Raw genomic sequence first — 18,975 nt, forward strand, 5'->3', positions numbered from 1 at the left:
AGCGAAAAGTGCACAACCTATCAAATTATTCTAGATTTGCACTAAACTGATGATTTTTACCTTCGATTTCCAAGGACAGTAACAATTAAAGTTCTTTCGATAACATTTAGAGCCATTAGAATGGCTGATTTGGTATAATGTTCCGTTGTCCACTTTTCATTTTCTTTTCCTCCAATGCAAACGGCCAGAAGCCGGAAGACGCAAACGCTCTTGTTTGAAGCGAAACTGGCTTTCGATAGAACCGCAACACATCTGCTCGCACTGCCGATTGGTTCCAAACTGAACCAATTTTTGTTAGGAGCTTTTTTTCGTAGCTTTTTCAAAAATGGGCGGTCCCAACGGCCACGAAAATATAAAATTTTGAAGTCGATTATTTCATTATTATTTCATTTCTTTCAATTAAGTATTTGAAAGAAATTTTCAAAATGCTTTACGGGATTTATTTCTAGCATTCAGATGGGCCAAATTCTCTACTGTTTGGAACATTTTCATCTAACGCGATGGAGCAAAATGCTAGCTTTATCTGCTATAGTTTGGTGCGAATTTCGTACAGCGAAAAGTGCAAAAAGCTAATCAAATTATTCTAGAATTGCACTAAATTGATGATTTTTAGTTTTGATTTACAAAGAAAGTAACCTTAATAATTCTTTAGATTTTGTGTAATGTTCACCATCGATGTCCACTTTTCGTTTTCTTTTTCTCCAATGCAATCGACCACCAGCTGGATGACGCAATCGCTCTTGTTTGAAGCGAAACTCACACTACGAACGTCCAACAGCATGCTCACAGAAGAACTAGTTGTTTTTCTGCGCTTAGGCTTATTGACATCGTCATTGACTGAAGCACCAGCTGAATAATGCTGGGTGTAGTTCCACTGTGTTGACGTAGATGGCAGTCTACGCACTCGATGTGCCTCCGTTCATGGATTATCAAAGACTATAGCTGGCAGACGTCCAACAGAGTCTATTCATAGATTCCGTTAACTTTGATGTTTCGTGTTTGGACCTATTTTTTTTTATGTGGAACACATCTTTTTTTCTATATAGGGGTGCAAATCAGAAACTCAAGAAAAACTACACGTAGAAATATGGTCAGGTTTTAAACACTTACAGCTCAGTTTGTATCAATTATTAATATTATTTCATCATTTGATAGGAAATATTTCTAAGTTTCGATTTGAATGTATCAAGCCACGTATTTTCAATTATATATGATTGAAATTTTGATTAGTAGCGAGCAGTGTCCTATTTGGCTGCTAAAAATCGTTGGCATACCGGATTTCCCTGCCATAGACGACGGTTTTGAAGGAGTAAGCGATGTATCAAAGAGAGAGCATCGCTCTGATTGGTCAATCGATGCAAAAGCGAAGCTGTTGGAAGCAAGCGAATCTATAAATAGAAGCGAAATTATAGCTAACGTTTCAGTCCTACGCGTAGCATGCTAGAGGTAGGTTATTGCTAGACAGCAAGACAAAAACGTGCCATAAAACGATTTGAAACTTTAATTGATATGCTCTGATCTTGTGTCATGCAAGATCGGATGAAATTCCATGTTATGTCGTTTCCCCATGAGAAATTGACAACTACCCCAGGGTAAATTTTGAGTGCATAAGATTAATTTCTTATTTATATTAGATGAACTCGATTGATAATGAGAAAAAGTTTATCGCTTCAACCGAAATCGCAGAATGGTAGAGAAACTTAACGCTAAAAAAACTGCTTGCATACAAAACTTGAACACAAGCTTGGCGAAGAGAAGCTTAAATATCGAAATCGCAAGTATGTACAAAGATATAATTGCATACATTTGGGATAATGGTGTAATTTCATCGGCTATAAAACAAATGCAAATCAAGACGAATGACAGTTCGGTGTTGGTTCGGATTGATTGAACTTTTTGATTGTAGATTATTAGAAATTTTGGTTGCCTTGTTCCACATCAATGGCTCGAACAACCCCATGGGGCTGATCCTTGTAGTTTTTTCATTTTATTTAAATGTTGTTATAAATCTGGTATTAACAACAATATTACATCTTTTTCCATTTGTTTTGTGCAAAAATAAGAGAATTTTTTCAAAAGGGGAAAAAAATACAAAGACCACAAATCTGGAGTAATTTCGTTACAATTTCGTGTTGTGAAATTTCAAAGATGCACCCAGGTGAGCATAATGAAGAAAGACGTAGTCCTACGTCAAAACAGTTCGAAAATTGTTCAATACTACTGTTATAGCGACACGAAAACTCGAAGCGAATGCAACTATTTTCATGTTAAGGTAATCTATTAAACGAGACAGCAAATTTCAATCTAACTAATGGTTTTCGTATATCAAATAACTACTAGAGTTTAGATGACTACTGGAATCCAGGAAAACACGGCATGCTTGGATTTACGTCATGTGCAAGTTTCATTTTCTTCTAATGTCGTTTTCGCGTGATAAACCTGAAACTGACAGGAATTAGTTCCATTTTCACGAAACCACAAATATACAGAATCGAACAAAATTTTTCAAATTTTTCAAAATAAAATTGTTCGCTTTTCAAAACAGAATTGTTCGCTTTTAATTGAATGTTCGACCACCAATTATGTATGATACATATATAATTTATCTACTCGAAGAATAGAAATATTTCCAAGCAGCAGGTGTAATGATACTGAGTATCTGCTTAAAATTGGCGAAGCTGTAGGTATTCAAAACCCGACTACTGTTTATACTATTCTCGAATTCGCACCCCTGTTTAGAAAACAAAGACATAGTCCTCATTCGAAAACAAAACAAAAATTATCTTGTGACTTTAACCAACAACAAAACAAAAATTTTGCGTGATCTGCATTTGTTCGACAGGCAGGTCATTTAAAATTTTTCACACAGTTCATGTGTGAAGATAATATCAATCGCATCGGCAATCAATGAGCGTCCTGGTGAGTATAATATCAAGAGAATTTAAGTTATGACAGATCGGCTCTCAGACACTCAATATATGATGATTGGTAGAGCCTGGTTGACAGCAGTCCAGTGACATAAACTTTCCAATCTTCGTCGTGCAAAGTTGCTCGTTGATAGTGACATTTAGCAGCTCTGCTGGTGATGAGGTGTGGATCTATGAATATGACGTCGAAACCGCACAACAATCGACAGAATGGCGCTTCGAAGACGAGCCGTTGTTCTAAATTTTCATCCATTATAAAAATTGCCACACGAAAATTTTTCAACTTCTTTGTATAGACGCCAAACAAAAACTAATCGTACGATATGCGTCAAAATTTGACAGAATGTGTAAATGAAAGTGTTGCCAACGTTGAGAGATTAAAAGTTTACCGATTGGACAAGCGCGGGAATTTTAAAATGAAAATTCCGGTTCTTTTTTATCATAAGTTATATATCTGTTAACTGTGAAGAAACTAATGCCTGTTTTGTATCAAAAACTGAAACTAAAAGGTAGTTTTCTCAAATAGTCGAAGTACACTCCAGGCAATGAATTCCTCAAACGACGACATTTTCTTTTGGGGATTTTTATGTATTTGTATTGTATTTAATTGACCCGAAAGTCGAACAAATTTTGAACAACATCGTTTACCAAGTGAAATAATTAACATTTAAATACTTTCTTCGGCTATTGCAATCACAACGCTTAAAAAAATAGCAAAATAAAACCACAATTGATCTGGAAAATTCAACATATGTTCAATACTCCTAATACTAAGCTTCTCCACGTACTTACATCTGCTGCAATAGTATTTTTCAACTAACACTAGATCACTGTTTCGAATCAATTCCTTTCACTTCAACCATTGCCGAATTTTTTGGAAACATTGCTTTTATAATTACATCATTTCGACCGAATGGGTTCAATCTCGAAACCCACCCCAAATGTAACACAAACACACACATACACACATCAATTGTAGTATCATTGCCACAATAGAATAGAAACCTAACCTAAACAAAGCGGGACTCCATCTGTACTCAATGTTGGCTTCATGTTGTATCAACCAAAACAAAAGGTATATGTCCGGTAATCGGGATATTTTCTGTTTATGCAAATAGTGTTCAGTTCTGGCTTAATCTTGCTTTTTCCAACACAGGAAAAAAAACCTGGTGCTTTTCTAAAACCAAAATCAATCCTCGTACTACAGGACATACCAGGATCCGTCGAAATCGTCGGATCTGGCTAACACTTGTTCTAAGCCAAGTGTGGACTAGAGATACTAGCAAAAATCCAAACTGGTGCTTTCTAATTTCCTTAAAAATTAAACTCAACCAAATACCAAAACTTCCTAACGAAAACTTTAGGCCAACTTTTCTTTCTCTCTGACAAATCTACCAGCAAGCTCATGGCCATTTCGGACGTTAATTCATTTCCATCTCATCCCCGCAGGCCAAATCTACTCGTTCAGCTTGAACAATCCGAAGGATAAGGTGTACGCTACCAAGGAGAGCACTTCGTCGGAGGATGACTCGTATCTAGGCTATTCGTCGGCTAGCGGTGACTTCAACGGAGATGGCACCATGGGCGTAGCGGTCGGAATGCCCCGAGGTGGAGGTTTGCTAGGAAAGGTGGTCATCTTTTCGTGGAATATGACCAACCAGCAGAACATTACCGGCGAACAAATCGGAGCCTACTTCGGTTACGCGCTGGCAGTGGTTGACGTGGACGGAGATAAACTTGATGATCTGATTGTGGGAGCACCGATGTATACGGAACCGAACAATGAAGGCAAATACGAAACGGGTCGGGTTTACATCATCTATCAGGACAAGATAAACAAGTTCCAAGAGGTGGAGACACGAGACGGAGTCAATTCCAAGGCGAGATTCGGTCTGTCGGTTTGTTCACTGGGGGATATAAATTTGGACGGATTCGGAGACTTCGCTGTCGGTGCTCCCTACGATGGACCACATGGTCGAGGAGCGGTTTATGTTTATCACGGGTCACCAACCGGTCCGTTGGCGAAACCTTCGCAAGTGATTTTTGCAGAGGATATTTCCGGAGTTTCTCGGATATCTACTTTCGGATTTTCGGTAGCTGGCGGTATTGATCTGGACGGCAACCAGTATCCTGATATGGTGGTTGGAGCGTACGAAACGGATAAAGCGTTGGTATTCAAATCTCGACCGGTAGCAGTGATGGAGGCCAGCACTTTGTTTGAAGCAGAAAATAAATTGATTTCGTTGGAAGATACCAACTGTACCCTAAGAGATCGTAAACAAGTTCCGTGTACGGTGGTAAACTCCTGCATGAAGTATAACGGTATCAATGTTCCACCGACGTTGGATATTGAGGTTTCGTGGGTACTGGACTCTAAGAAGTCTCGCAACCCTCGCATGTTCTTCCTGAACGAAGAAGGTCGCAATATTCGCAATCAATCAATACGGTTATATCGGGGCAAGCTGGAGTGCAAGAGTGAGCGTGTTTACATCGCAGAAAATATCCGAGACAAGATCACTCCTCTGGAGGTTGAAATGAAGTACAACCTGCGCCAGAGTAGCTACAGTCAACAACGACGACGACGCGCCACAGTCGAACCAGTTCTAGATCAAAATCGGGGAACGGTTCAGAAGGATTCAATAAATATTCAGAAAAATTGTGGACCGGACAACGTATGCATTCCGGATCTTCGCCTACAGGTAAATATGGTTGACGAATATCTGCTCGGATCCGGTAAGCTACTGGCGATCGATGTATTGATCTCTAACTTTGGGGAGGATGCTTTTGAAGCCGGTTTCTATATGACGATTCCTCCGGAATTGAACTTCAGGCGTGTCGAAAAGGTTGGCGAAATCAAAGACACTCCTATCCTGTGCACCACTCCACCGGGTGCAACCAACGGTACGCTGAAGTGTGACATCGGAAACCCTCTGGCCAGTGCTAAAGTGGTCAGCTTTAAAGTGCTACTGTCACCATCGATCAAAGTAGGCATGGCACCAAGCTACGATTTTTACATGGAAGCCAACTCCACCAACGCCGAGCTGCAGGATTCCCAACAAGATAACCTTTTCGAGAAAAGTGTTGGTATTGCTATCAAAACGGATCTCTCGATATCTGGTGTTTCTCTGCCGGAGGATTTCTTGTACAACTACACCGAATATCGAAAGGCCGAGGAAGCCGAAACCGAACATCATCTTGGCCCTCAGATCGTGCATATCTATGAAATTCGTAACGAAGGACCGTCAACTATCGATGAAGCGGAGTTTTTCGTTCTTTGGCCATATGAGACGAACGATGGTGATCCCTTGATGTATTTGTTGGTACAACCGGAGACCAGCGGTAACATCAAGTGCCAACCAAGTAGCTACGTCAACCCACGCGATCTAGCAATCGAAAACCCTCGGAAGAGCTATCTCGAAAAGGTTGGTGCATCGACTGGTAGCCACGAATCTGCCTCTAGAACAGATTTCCGCGCAGCCGGATCCGGAACTGCTGCTGGTGGAGCTTCAACCGGCTATTCTCGTGAAACGATAGTTGGTGGATCAACTGTAACAAATTCGGATGCCAGCTTTGCTTCGGGAACAGGGTATAGGGCTGGTTCCAGTTCGTCATCTGGTTCCAGTTCATCGTCTGGCTCCCGCACTGCCAGTGGAACATCACAAGTACACCGTCAAACCGTCCTAACGGATTCGGACAAGCGTCGTTTGGATGACGAAGAAAACCAGGAATCGACCGGCGATGCTTCCTACGTACACCGGCAGCGAGCGGAAAGTGCTGCTTCCCAGGCGCATTCACAGTTCGCTGCCAACAATCAACGTTTTGGGGTCACCTCCTCGGCGGATCGTGGAAGTGGAATATCACGGGAGTACTCCCATACGAGCAGTTGGAATTCGTCCAGCGTAAACGGTGGACCAGCCGTGACCTACAGTTCCAGTCGCAATAGAACGGTATACCGCGGTGAGGATGGACGAGTACGGGTCAGTGAAAGCAGTACGGAACACTACGGTAAATCGGTAGCTGCATTCGCCGGTATTGGAGCGAATGCTGACGGGCAAGTATTGCACAAAGAAGACTTCAGTGACATCTACAGACAAGATACAGAGCGAAGTGGCGTTGCGTCCACCGCTGGAGGTGACTGGCGTATCAGTTCCGGTGATTATCGGCTAGGATCCAAGTAAGTGACGTGATTTGATGGCGTGTTGAGTTGAAGTACTATGAAAATCATTTCCCTAAGGCCTTGCGTAGGAAACTCGAGTCTTTTCGATAGATTACTTCTAAGGTTAGGAGTTTCATTAGCTAATAGAGTAGCGTTGTTTTTCTTTCTATACTAATCAATTCTATACTTTCAGTTCGGGTGCATCTCGTTCCGGATCCACTTCGTCTTCGAGTGGTCATAGTGGAGTGTCTTCCGCTAGTCAAAGCAGTGGAGTGTACAAGAGCGAGTCAGCTCGCACGGAAGACGTCAGTCAAGACATTTCCCAACTCAGCTCGAGAACTCATGCTGCTATGCAGGGAAGCGGTGCTGCTGCGGCTGGAGAAACCAGTGTCACCGCAGGCCGGCGTCGGATGATGAGTCAACAGGATGGTGAGAGGTCACGACCGGATTTGATAACCGGAGTGTCGACAATCGAACGCGTAGCGCAAGGTCGTGGTGGATTCCAAACTGCAACCGTAGATCTGGGTGCTCTTAATCGACAAAACGTCGACGAAGAGGTTAGACAAAGTAGTAGTAGTGGAAGGATTGCTGGTGAAAGTAGTTCTTCCTATGGATCGCGTGGTTCGTCCTATAGTGGTCACGTTGCGGGTCATGAGGATCAGCATCAACATGGAGGATCACAAACCGCATCGTCTTCGTCGTCGTCGTCTTCATCGTCCAGTAGAACGCATTCCAGTACGTCGTATTCGTCCAGTGGATCAAGCACTAATCAACGGGATGGTGGTCAGAGCAGTTACATGCAGCACCAACAAAGTCAACAGAGTGCAGCTTACGGTGGAATACTCAATGAAGAAGACGGAGAGGATTACGTGGATGAGTACGAGGAAGGAGATGTTGGTTATGACGACCAGCATGATACTCGAGGTAGTTATGGTTCAAGTAAGATTCCGTTTATGTTTGAGAAATTTTCAAAGTTTGTTGGCTAACGCTAATCTCCGATTTTAGGTTACCACAACCCTAGAACTCATTTGAATCAAGGACATGATAGCGTAGATCAACGATTCAAACATTACCAACACTTCGATCGTCGACAGAGGCGTCAGGTTATCAACGTGGAAAACGAAAATGATCGAGTACTTAATGAAGCTCTTCAATGCCGGGCTACGCGGTGTGCTATCATCCATTGTATGGCCGGTCCCATCGGAGACAAGGACATTGCCTTCATTGGGTTGCGGACACGGATCGTTGCCCACACATTGCATAAAATCTCCGCCGGATCACCCATCAACTTCTCCACGATGACGGTTGCACGAGTAACGAGGCTTCCGTACATTGGCCGACCGAAGGAGATGCCCCTGAAAACACACGAAATTCAGGTGATGGCTACACCAGAACCAATCCCCAAACCGGATGTGGTGCCGCTTTGGATAGTGGTGTTGGCTGCATGTGCCGGAACCATTATTCTACTGCTGCTCATCTATCTATTGTCGAAGGTAAGAAACTGATACTGATATTAAAAGATTTCCGATGCTAGAGTGTTCGACGGGGTTGATCAACAAATCGCCTTTTTCCCAATTCGCTCAATTTCTGTGAGATACTATGAGTTCATTGATCAGGTCTGGAAGGGCTACGGTGAGCATTTCCGGTTCAGGAGACGTAGCCGACAGAACTCAGTTATTTTATCGGCCAAAATTTCTTTGAGATACCTGAATCGATTTCTAAAAAGTCCTGGACGCTACTATTTGGTTATCTGATAAGTTTTCAATGCTCAAGTAGAACAAATTCGGCTCCGGAGACCTAATCGTATAAGTGACGTAACCGACAAATTGCACTTTTATCATTCTGCTTAGTTTTCTCAGATTGGGACCAATTATCAAGTTCATTTGTTAACACTGATATTTTCGGGTCCGGAAATGTTGCCGAATAAGCACCGTAAGCATTTGTGAATATGCCCGATGCGTTTGTGTCAAAATTGACCCGAACCAATGTAAAATATTGGCTCACTCGATTTTTCAAAAAATTGTTGATCGAAAGTAGTCATTTGAACACCAGAATTCAATTGCTCAGATCAAAGGTAATCAGTTAACTCATAGTTAACTCACTTTTATATTACTCCTAAGTACTTCTTATTAATTTCCTGATTTGCTGATGGCAATCGTGTTCTAACGCTTCAAACATGTTAAAAGCGGTTTTGAAAATTCAAAGAAAGACTTTAACGACGCCGTAAGCTAGGGGGAAACTGTTTGATGACGGCAGATTGCAAGTATCATGAATGCTTGTCAAGTTCAACCGAAAATACTGAAAAGATTACTTTCCAAATCGATTGTTTTTCTACTGACTGTGCAATATGTTAATTTCAGACGTTTCATAAGGCGACAGGCGTTTGCGACACACTGGAAAGTCTCCAGTGGGAAATGCTTGACCATGCGGCTTACTCACCTGACCTGGCCCTATCATACTATATCCTCTTTGTCTCGTTATGTCACGCACTTCCTTAGTTGTTGTAGTAGCGAAAAGCATTCAAGCTGATTTATGCAATCTTGATGCTTGAACGAACTATGGTACTTATCTAGGATTTCCCATAATTGATTCAGAGAAAAATAGCTGTATTGGATGTATTTAGGCGAGAGCACCGGAGAGCGATTCATGCGAAGAGAATGTGGTGCTCTCGCACCAGCTTCTTTCAACACAAGCACACACTCAACGTCTGTCTAATGGACACTGAAAAGAAGTGCGCTTTTCTTTTGCGTGGAGCTCGCCGAATGCATCCGCAGTGTAGAAATGAAACTTACACACTAATGTATCACTCTAGTGAAATTATATCACTGGATCTCACTCACTTTTCTCAGTGAAGACTTGACCGATTTGCACAAACTCAGGTTAATACTATGTTCACACTATGAGTTAAAACATGTTTTAACTCTGATTTCATGTTTTATGCTAAATAATATGTTTTACTTTTGCGTTATTTCATATTCAGAAATGTCACATTAAAACATGTTTTCCCGAAATAACACGATATAATTGTCAGTAAAGCACAACCCTGCTAGCATTTTCCTTCACTTTTCGACTATGTTAATTGACAAGCTGTTAAACAACAGCAGTTTTCCATCAAAGTAGCCATGTAATCATAATAAAACAAAACTGAAAACTGGTACCAACGTTGCCAGGTATACCGATATGTTCTCCCAAAATACCGATAATTCACGGATCACACTGATAAGTACCGATTTTGTTTTTTAGCTTGAATAGACATGAGAAAATGTTATCGTGGGATTCTACTACTTATATAGAAGAGATATTGATACCGATATGATACAGATAGATTTTTGCGCCGACTACATATTTTTGGAAAAATGACCTGGCAACGCAGATAGGTACACCCAAACCTCCTTTTACGAACCTTATATATGTATGTATGTATGCTTACACACTCACTCGTCTGCATATATGTGTAAATATTTATACATATAAATGATCGCTTTTACTTCACAAATATTTATATGTATTAAGAAATACAAATATTTGCACACATGTGTACGTATATTAATACATATATACATATATAAGTTACGTAAATGGAGGTTTGGGTGTACAACCATTTTTCTTAGTGTGAACAGTGCGGTTTTAACTTTATATTACTATCGTTAAAACATGTTATTTTCGGCCAGTGTGAACATAGTATAAAATGAAAGGTCTTATAGTGCCATATTGAATTCCTGAATTTCGTCCGGATCCGACTTCCGGTTCCGGAATTACAGGGTGAAGGTTATTAAAATATGTATACCGTCACTAAAAACGGCGGAGTACAAAACGAACTAACGGTGGTGGAGTACAAAACGAAAAATAATTTCTAAACTAGCCTCAAAAGTATTTCAATCGGTATATGTATTTGCATTTGAGTGTATGCAGTATAATACCGTGGCATAATATAGTAGCGTATTCTCCATAGAAAATCATTGAGCGCTGAACCAGAGAATCAAAGTTGCAAAGTGTCAGTCATATCAAATGACCTTGACAGACTGACTAAAATTATCGTCAACTACAATTCGGTACGATCAAAGTGTCTGTCAAATGAGATGCTCGATAGTTCTATGACCAAGTAGAACACCCATCTGACACCGGTATGTGAGCACCAGCCATTTGAAAGTATACCGATTACGTTGAGCCCCTCGCGTTTCGAGCCCCAAACATTGCGATGTTTTGATACTCATCGTGACTCTCAAATTGTGAAAATTATCTCCACTTGATGTCCCAAAACACTGTCTGCTGTATTTTAGATAAACCGATAAGTTATTGTGAGAGAGTCGATCCAAAATTCACTAATTTTCGTGCACTAAACAAGGTAAACGCGTAAAACAAATGTATTACTGTTTGTTTGTTTACGTTGCAATCAGCTGATTTTGAAGTTCCGATTTTGATCTCATCAAGATGGCGTCGTGACAGGGGGCCGAAGTAGAAGTATACTCAGTCAAAGACAGGCGACTTTATTATTTCTCTCTCTCATTCTCCTTTCCCTGTTGAAGCAAAATTCAATGAGAGTACATAAACATAAATTGATAAAGTTATTTGTTCTTTGCAAAAAATCATAGGACTTCGGAGTTTATTGGTGTAAATGAATATAATTCAATGTTCATGCTGTTTGATTAATATTTAGTCACATCGTAATCAAGCAATGACAGGAGAAATGAAGATAATATCATTCGCATCGGCAATCAATGAGCGTCCTGGTGAGTGTAATATCAAGAGAATTTTAGTTATAACAGATCGGCTCTCAGACACTCAATATATGATGATTGGCAGAACCTGATTGGCAGCAGTCCAGTGACATAAGCTGTCCAATCTTCGTCGTGCAAAGTTGCTAGTTGATTGAGACATTTAGATGTTGGGTATTGCTCAATATAAACATTAATTATGTTACCAATAACAATCCGCTAAAAAACCGAAACGATGGTATATCCGACGACACGACCTGCCACTCGCTTTCAAAACTGTATCGTAAATTTAACTACCCCTCAGGAACTCGTAATGTCAAACGGAAGTCTTTGAAAACATATTTGAAACTGGCAACCCAGTATTATAAACTGTTGCTTGTAGAATAACAGTTACCAGAGCCATGGTTACTTATTTGGTATAAATGAAAAATTGTAAATAGAACAAAACAAACCAAGATGCAGAACCGGAGCCTTCACCACGGTTTTAGCGTCGTTTGCATACGAATAAAATGAAAATATTTCATATAGGTATAACAGAAATATTTAATTTATATAACACCTAATGATTAATATTATGTGTGCTTTACATAATCAAAATGGTTTCAGAATTGCTGATATAAGACTTCCCTCCCAAATACGACTAGGAGAATGACCTACTGATCAAATTCTTATAATGAAGAGAGGCTTTTATTTGCAGTTAGGCCCTTTTATCGTAGGACTATCAAAATATAGTATTCGGATTCTTAATCCGAATGCCTAGGAATCCCAATGAATGAAAAATCTTATAGAAAGTAATCGAGTGGATGCAACAAATAAGTGGACGCTCTTCGAAATAGAACAAAAGAAAATAAGAACAAGTTTACCTGACCAAAACAGCAATTTCTTTCAATAAGAAGACTACTAAAAATTTCTTAACTACTACTCCATGATTTCTACTGAAACATTAGGAGCATCTCAATTTGTGCCACTGATAGATTTCCATCTGGGAATCCAAAATGCGGTTTGAATAAACAGAGAAGCAATGAAAATAAAAAAGATAGTAGTAGGTCATCAGACTTCACGGAATTCAAAATCTTTATCGAATATTGGCGAATCGACAAAATGTTTGTCGATAAAAAATTGTAAGGGAGAAATAATACGAATTCGGATTGAAATGTTCTGAAGATGGCTTACGCAGAAGTAATTGAGCGATACTCGAAATCAGAATAACTTTTCCAATTTGTTTGTTTATTTACTTTACTGAAGCGCCTTGGTAACTAACTTGTAGCAACCAGAACAGTGTTGTCTGAGAAATTTGTTTTATTGATTTACAAGGGAACGCCCAATTTGCGGTAACTGGAGGTGAATCACTCACGAACACCTTTTGTTCAGATTTTTCTTTGGAGTGGCTGGTCGTGTCGTCGGTATTTCTATTTATATTGTGTCCTCATTTCTGATAGTAATTCCAAAGATAAATAATAAAGACATGTATGTGCTTGCCACCCATCTGACACCGGTATGTGAGCACCAGCCATTTGAAAGTATACCGATTACGTTGAGCCCCTCGCGTTTCGAGCCCCAAACATTGCGATGTTTTGATACTCATCGTGACTCTCAAATTGTGAAAATTATCTCCACTTGATGTCCCAAAACACTGTCTGCTGTATTTTAGATAAACCGATAAGTTATTGTGAGAGAGTCGATCCAAAATTCACTAATTTTCGTGCACTAAACAAGGTAAACGCGTAAAACAAATGTATTACTGTTTGTTTGTTTACGTTGCAATCAGCTGATTTTGAAGTTCCGATTTTGATCTCATCAAGATGGCGTCGTGACAGGGGGCCGGTGCTTGCAAATATTCAAAAAAATCTGGTTCGTTCCCGGTACTTTCTAAAATGATCGCACTCACCGCATGGTGGAGCGCTAGATTAATTGCATTGTTGTGCCACAAAATCTCAATACATACAAATGAGCTAACGAATCGAAAGGGTTCTCACGGTTTGACATTTGCATTACGAATGTGATGATGGGAACTCAGCAGTGCAACCAATTTATCACCATTGGTGCCAGTTTCGCGGAGGACCGTAGATGTGCGCCAAAAAAAGATCGTGACTGTCATGTCTGGAAATTCGTTTGTGGTAATTCTATCAGATATCTACTTTTTAAATGACAAATATATATTTTACAAACAAAACATGAGCTCTCAGAAAGTATATGTAAATCTTTCAAAATTTCCAGTAGTACATAAATAAGGGAATTTCGGTTGGAAATGATTTTTAATGTGGTTTTCGCTTGATGCCAAACCTAACCCAATTTCCACCCTAACTACTGTCAAACCGTTTGTATGAAGCTAGTTTCGAACCTAGTTTTAACGTTGTTGAACTGAACATCGAGTCAGTTTCGAACCTGGTATTCATATAAGGTTTGCTCAAATGCCCGTTGCTAAGCGCAAAACCAACACAACTTCATGAAAAGTGTTTTTTTATAAAACTACCCGAAAACGACATAAAAGTGATTTTGTGTTTCCCTTCATCTTCCACATAACATAAAATGGAACTCAGTTATCCGGGTTGTAAAGGATGAAAATCGGTTGATCTGTTCAAAACCAGCGCACTGTTTGTACGGTTTTATTTCCCGTATTTTGAATACCATTATAGAAAACAAAGAACTGTTAAACATGCTAAACAAACCTGTTTCTTGTCATGGTAACTAGCACACTTTGATGTCGTAGAGCTGCCAATTTTTTTTTTTTTTTGCTTTTCAACTGTCTAAACCATTCCGATGATATAAGGAAAGAGGCTAGGCCAAATTTGTTCTGTCGGTGAACCACATATTAACGATGCATTTTTATGATCCCTAGTATAATTGTTAGCTTTCGGTTATAATATCAATCATTCACATATGTTTCATTTCAATTTCCAGTGTGGTTTCTTCAAACGAAATCGACCGACGGATACCCAGGAGCGGCAGCCACTGAATCGTAACGGCAACTACCACGGTGATGAGCACTTGTAGGAAGTGTAGCGCAGCGCAGAGCAAGCAGGGCAACAATCTAGAAAACGAAAATCTCAGCTTTGAAAGTAAGTGAAAACAAAAACGCTTAAAATTGACGAAATGGCGAACCGCCATAGCAGAACTACTGTAGAACAGTAATTTTGATGAGATTTTTATCCCCGGTTTGATATCGATTGTATGTGGTTTTGATTTGAATGCCAGAAGAGCAGAGCCAACTTCGAATATCGAAATCGAATTGTATTCTTCATTTTTGTACAACTAAACAATAATTTATTGATTTCCGTAATCTCATTTTCTAAAAACTATTTAAAACAGTTTAAAAGTATGATGCAGGACTGAAAAGTGAGTTGATCTGCGAGAAGCATCTGCGTGAATCAATTTCCGAAAACTGATGTTGGATCGAAAATCAAATCAATTAGACAAGTAGATGTTTTTAATGTATACTACCAAGAACTTACTGCCCGTCACGAACTTTAGTGAAAATGCAGCATGCCATGCTATCATTGATCCACTCACCAATTGGTCCAGTTCTGTCGTGCTGTCACGTAGTAGTAGTAGCTTAGGGATCGATACGCGTCGAGTTTTAGCTGTAAACATGAACTAACTAGTCAATTTAATTGAATCTGACCCCACCCGTGAAACTTGAGAATTCTTTAGAGTCCTATTTCTAATGTCTAATCGCGAGCAAACTAAGCAAATTTTCCCCCTTTGATAGTGCAATTAAAATGACAAAGCAAATTAACAAAAACAAACAAAAAAAACCTTGGCTATATTTACACGGTTTTGATAGTGATACGGAAACTCATATGAAATGTAGCATTACTAATACTAAACTTCGAACAAAACAAGAACCTCCATTTTTTTTAACGCAGTTGGTAGATGAAAGAAGGAAAAAATGAACGAAGATGCCTTGTAGTTATTTATTGTTAGAAAATATACTGACTTATAGATGATAGTGAATCGAAAAACGCTAAGGTTCTGAAGTGCGCTTTCTGAACATAATAGAGTTTTATTGGAGATTTTGGTGCCATTTGATCGAACGTGAGAAACGAACGAAAACAAATTGTTGGATGCTGTTGATTTGTTTATTTTTCATTTATATTTGGAATAGTTTAGTGTCTAAATTCTATCAGTTGTGCCAAACAATGACTGAACAGCTCTGATTTACCAACTAAGAAAGCCGTTTGCTTAACCGTTTCAGTGTACAATACTTTCCGTGTAAAAATTTTATTTTAGTGGCTTAACAATACTTTTAGCTCTATGGGGCGCTGTACCGAACAATAATTATTTAAACTTTACTATGTAGTTTGTTCTATTTAACAGAAGATGATCTTCACGTTGACTGTAAATACTTTTTTTTTGTAGAAGTGAATGAAAAGTGCATGTGGAGAAAGCGAAGAAAAATAAACAAAAATAACACTGTAATAGATGCGTGTTCCATTTTTCTATTCTAGAACAACCGAAAGAAATTTTTTTTGAAATAGGGATGCAACCAAGGATACTTGTATCACCTGGCAAGAATGTAGTCATTGCAGTGTTAACGTTTTTTTTTGGTGAAAGTGCGTCGTATAGCTGCAGATTGCAGAAGTCAATTCAACCATTTATATTGGTTAAAAACAACATTTTTTTCTCTAATTCAACTAAAAACTGAGTTGAATGGAAATGGAGTGTGCCTTAGCTAAAAAATGACAGCACTTTAACCGGTGAATTTGGCTAAAAAAAATAGCCATTTCAACTAATATTTTATCATTATAAGGAAAATGAGAATTAAAAAACCTAAATTAGCAAAAGTAAGACCATTTAGGGGTTAGCCAATTTTTGTGATAGAGCACATAACCGTTTTCATTATTTCTACGTTTCGTCTTTGACTCATCAGTGCAGAGCAGTTCAAATTGAACTGCTTAGTGCTAAACTCGGCAGTTCAATTTGAACCGCTAAGCAGACGTAAAGTTTCTGCTACTTACAGAACACTTTTTGTTTTGCAACGAAGTGCAATGTCTTTTCTGACGTGCCGAACGAAAACGTGTTTTCGACTTTTTCTGGCCGATGCAGGTATGGTCATTTAGGGGTTAGCCAATTTTTGTGCTAGGGCACATAACCGTTTTCATTATTTTTACGTTTCGTCTTTGACTCATCAGTGCAGAGCAGTTCAAATTGAACTGCTTAGTGCTAAACTCGGCTGTAAGTGTTCTGTAAGTAGCAAAAACTTTACGTCTGCTTAGCGGTTCAAATTGAACTGCCGAGTTTAGCACTAAGCAGTTCAATTTGAACTGCTCTGCACTGATGAGTCAAAGACGAAACGTAAAAATAATGAAAAGTAAGATATTTTAATTGTCTCCAAAAATAACTAACTAAAATCTGAAATGCTGATTTCGATCTTTCCGTGTGAGCACTCGGAAAGCAAAAACAGAATACAAGTATAGTACTCTGGACACAATGTGGTAGAAATAGGTGGGGCAAACACAACTCTGTTGTGTTAGTGAAATTAATTTTGCTTCAGGAAGCCAACTTGAACTCGCTTGTCTTCTTGTCTTCTTGTCTTCTTGTCTTCTTGTCTTCTTGTCTTCTTGTCTTCTTGTCTTCTTGTCTTCTTGTCTTCTTGTCCTCTTGTCTTCTTGTCTTCTTGTCTTCTTGTCTTCTTGTCTTCTTGTCTTCTTGTCTTCTTGTCTTCTTGTCTTCTTGTCTTCTTGTCTTCTTGTCTTCTTGTCTTTTTGTCTTTTTGTCTTCTTGTCTTTTTGTCTTCTTGTCTTCTTGTCTTCTTGTCTTCTTGTCTTCTTGTCTTCTTGTCTTCTTGTCTTCTTGTCTTCTTGTCTTCTTGTCTTCTTGTCTTCTTGTCTTCTTGTCTTCTTGTCTTCTTGTCTTCTTGTCTTCTTGTCTTCTTGTCTTCTTGTCTTCTTGTCTTCTTGTCTTCTTGTCTTCTTGTCTTCTTGTCTTCTTGTCTTCTTGTCTTCTTGTCTTCTTGTCTTCTTGTCTTCTTGTCTTCTTGTCTTCTTGTCTTCTTGTCTTCTTGTCTTCTTGTCTTCTTGTCTTTTTGTCTTTTTGTCTTCTTGTCTTTTTGTCTTCTTGTCTTCTTGTCTTCTTGTCTTCTGGTCTTCTTGTCTTCTTGTCTTCTTGTCTTCTTGTCTTCTTGTCTTCTTGTCTTCTTGTCTTCTTGTCTTCTTGTCTTCTTGTCTTCTTGTCTTTTTGTCTTTTTGTCTTCTTGTCTTTTTGTCTTCTTGTCTTCTTGTCTTCTTGTCTTCTTGTCTTCTTGTCTTCTTGTCTTCTTGTCTTCTTGTCTTCTTCTCTTCTTGTCTTCTTGTCTTCTTGTCTTTTTGTCTTCTTGTCTTCTTGTCTTTTTGTCTTCTTGTCTTCTTGTCTTCTTGTCTTCTTGTCTTCTTGTCTTCTTGTCTTCTTGTCTTTTTGTCTTCTTGTCTTCTTGTCTTCTTGTCTTCTTGTCTTCTTGTCTTCTTGTCTTCTTGTCTTCTTGTCTTCTTGTCTTCTTGTCTTCTTGTCTTCTTGTCTTCTTGTCTTCTTGTCTTCTTGTCTTCTTGTCTTCTTGTCTTCTTGTCTTCTTGTCTTCTTGTCTTCTTGTCTTCTTGTCTTCTTGTCTTCTTGTCTTCTTGTCTTCTTGTCTTCTTGTCTTCTTGTCTTCTTGTCTTCTTGTCTTCTTGTCTTCTTGTCTTCTTGTCTTCTTGTCTTCTTGTCTTCTTGTCTTCTTGTCTTCTTGTCTTCTTGTCTTCTTGTCTTCTTGTCTTCTTGTCTTCTTGTCTTCTTGTCTTCTTGTCTTCTTGTCTTCTTGTCTTCTTGTCTTCTTGTCTTCTTGTCTTCTTGTCTTCTTGTCTTCTTGTCTTCTTGTCTTCTTGTCTTCTTGTCTTCTTGTCTTCTTGTCTTCTTGTCTTCTTGTCTTCTTGTCTTCTTGTCTTCTTGTCTTCTTGTCTTCTTGTCTTCTTGTCTTCTTGTCTTCTTGTCTTCTTGTCTTCTTGTCTTCTTGTCTTCTTGTCTTCTTGTCTTCTTGTCTTCTTGTCTTCTTGTCTTCTTGTCTTCTTGTCTCCTTGTCTTCTTGTCTTCTTGTCTTCTTGTCTTCTTGTCTTCTTGTCTTTTTGTCTTCTTGTCTTCTTGTCTTCTTGTCTTCTTGTCTTCTTGTCTTCTTGTCTTCTTGTCTTTTTGTCTTTTTGTCTTCTTGTCTTTTTGTCTTCTTGTCTTC

The 18,975-nt window shown here is 39.2% G+C and overlaps 1 protein-coding gene across 9 annotated transcripts in view; it reads left to right on the forward strand.

Moving 5' to 3' along the window:
* Positions 1-16,217, forward strand: part of LOC131425853 (integrin alpha-PS2) — a 167,662-nt gene extending 151,445 nt beyond the window's left edge. For 8 of the 9 annotated variants that reach the window (XM_058588085.1, XM_058588084.1, XM_058588091.1 and 5 more), the window contains 5 exons: positions 4,377-7,101; positions 7,162-7,206; positions 7,277-8,022; positions 8,089-8,576; positions 14,700-16,217. In XM_058588085.1, coding sequence (XP_058444068.1) covers positions 4,377-7,101; positions 7,162-7,206; positions 7,277-8,022; positions 8,089-8,576; positions 14,700-14,792 — 4,097 coding nt within the window. In that variant the 3' untranslated portion in view covers positions 14,793-16,217. The remainder of the gene's footprint in view (positions 1-4,376; positions 7,102-7,161; positions 7,207-7,276; positions 8,023-8,088; positions 8,577-14,699) is intronic. The other variant, XM_058588090.1, reaches the window with a different exon arrangement.
* The last annotated feature ends 2,758 nt before the right edge of the window (positions 16,218-18,975 follow it).

Source organism: Malaya genurostris, chromosome 1, assembly GCF_030247185.1.
Source record: "Malaya genurostris strain Urasoe2022 chromosome 1, Malgen_1.1, whole genome shotgun sequence".
Lineage (NCBI taxonomy): Eukaryota > Metazoa > Arthropoda > Insecta > Diptera > Culicidae > Malaya > Malaya genurostris.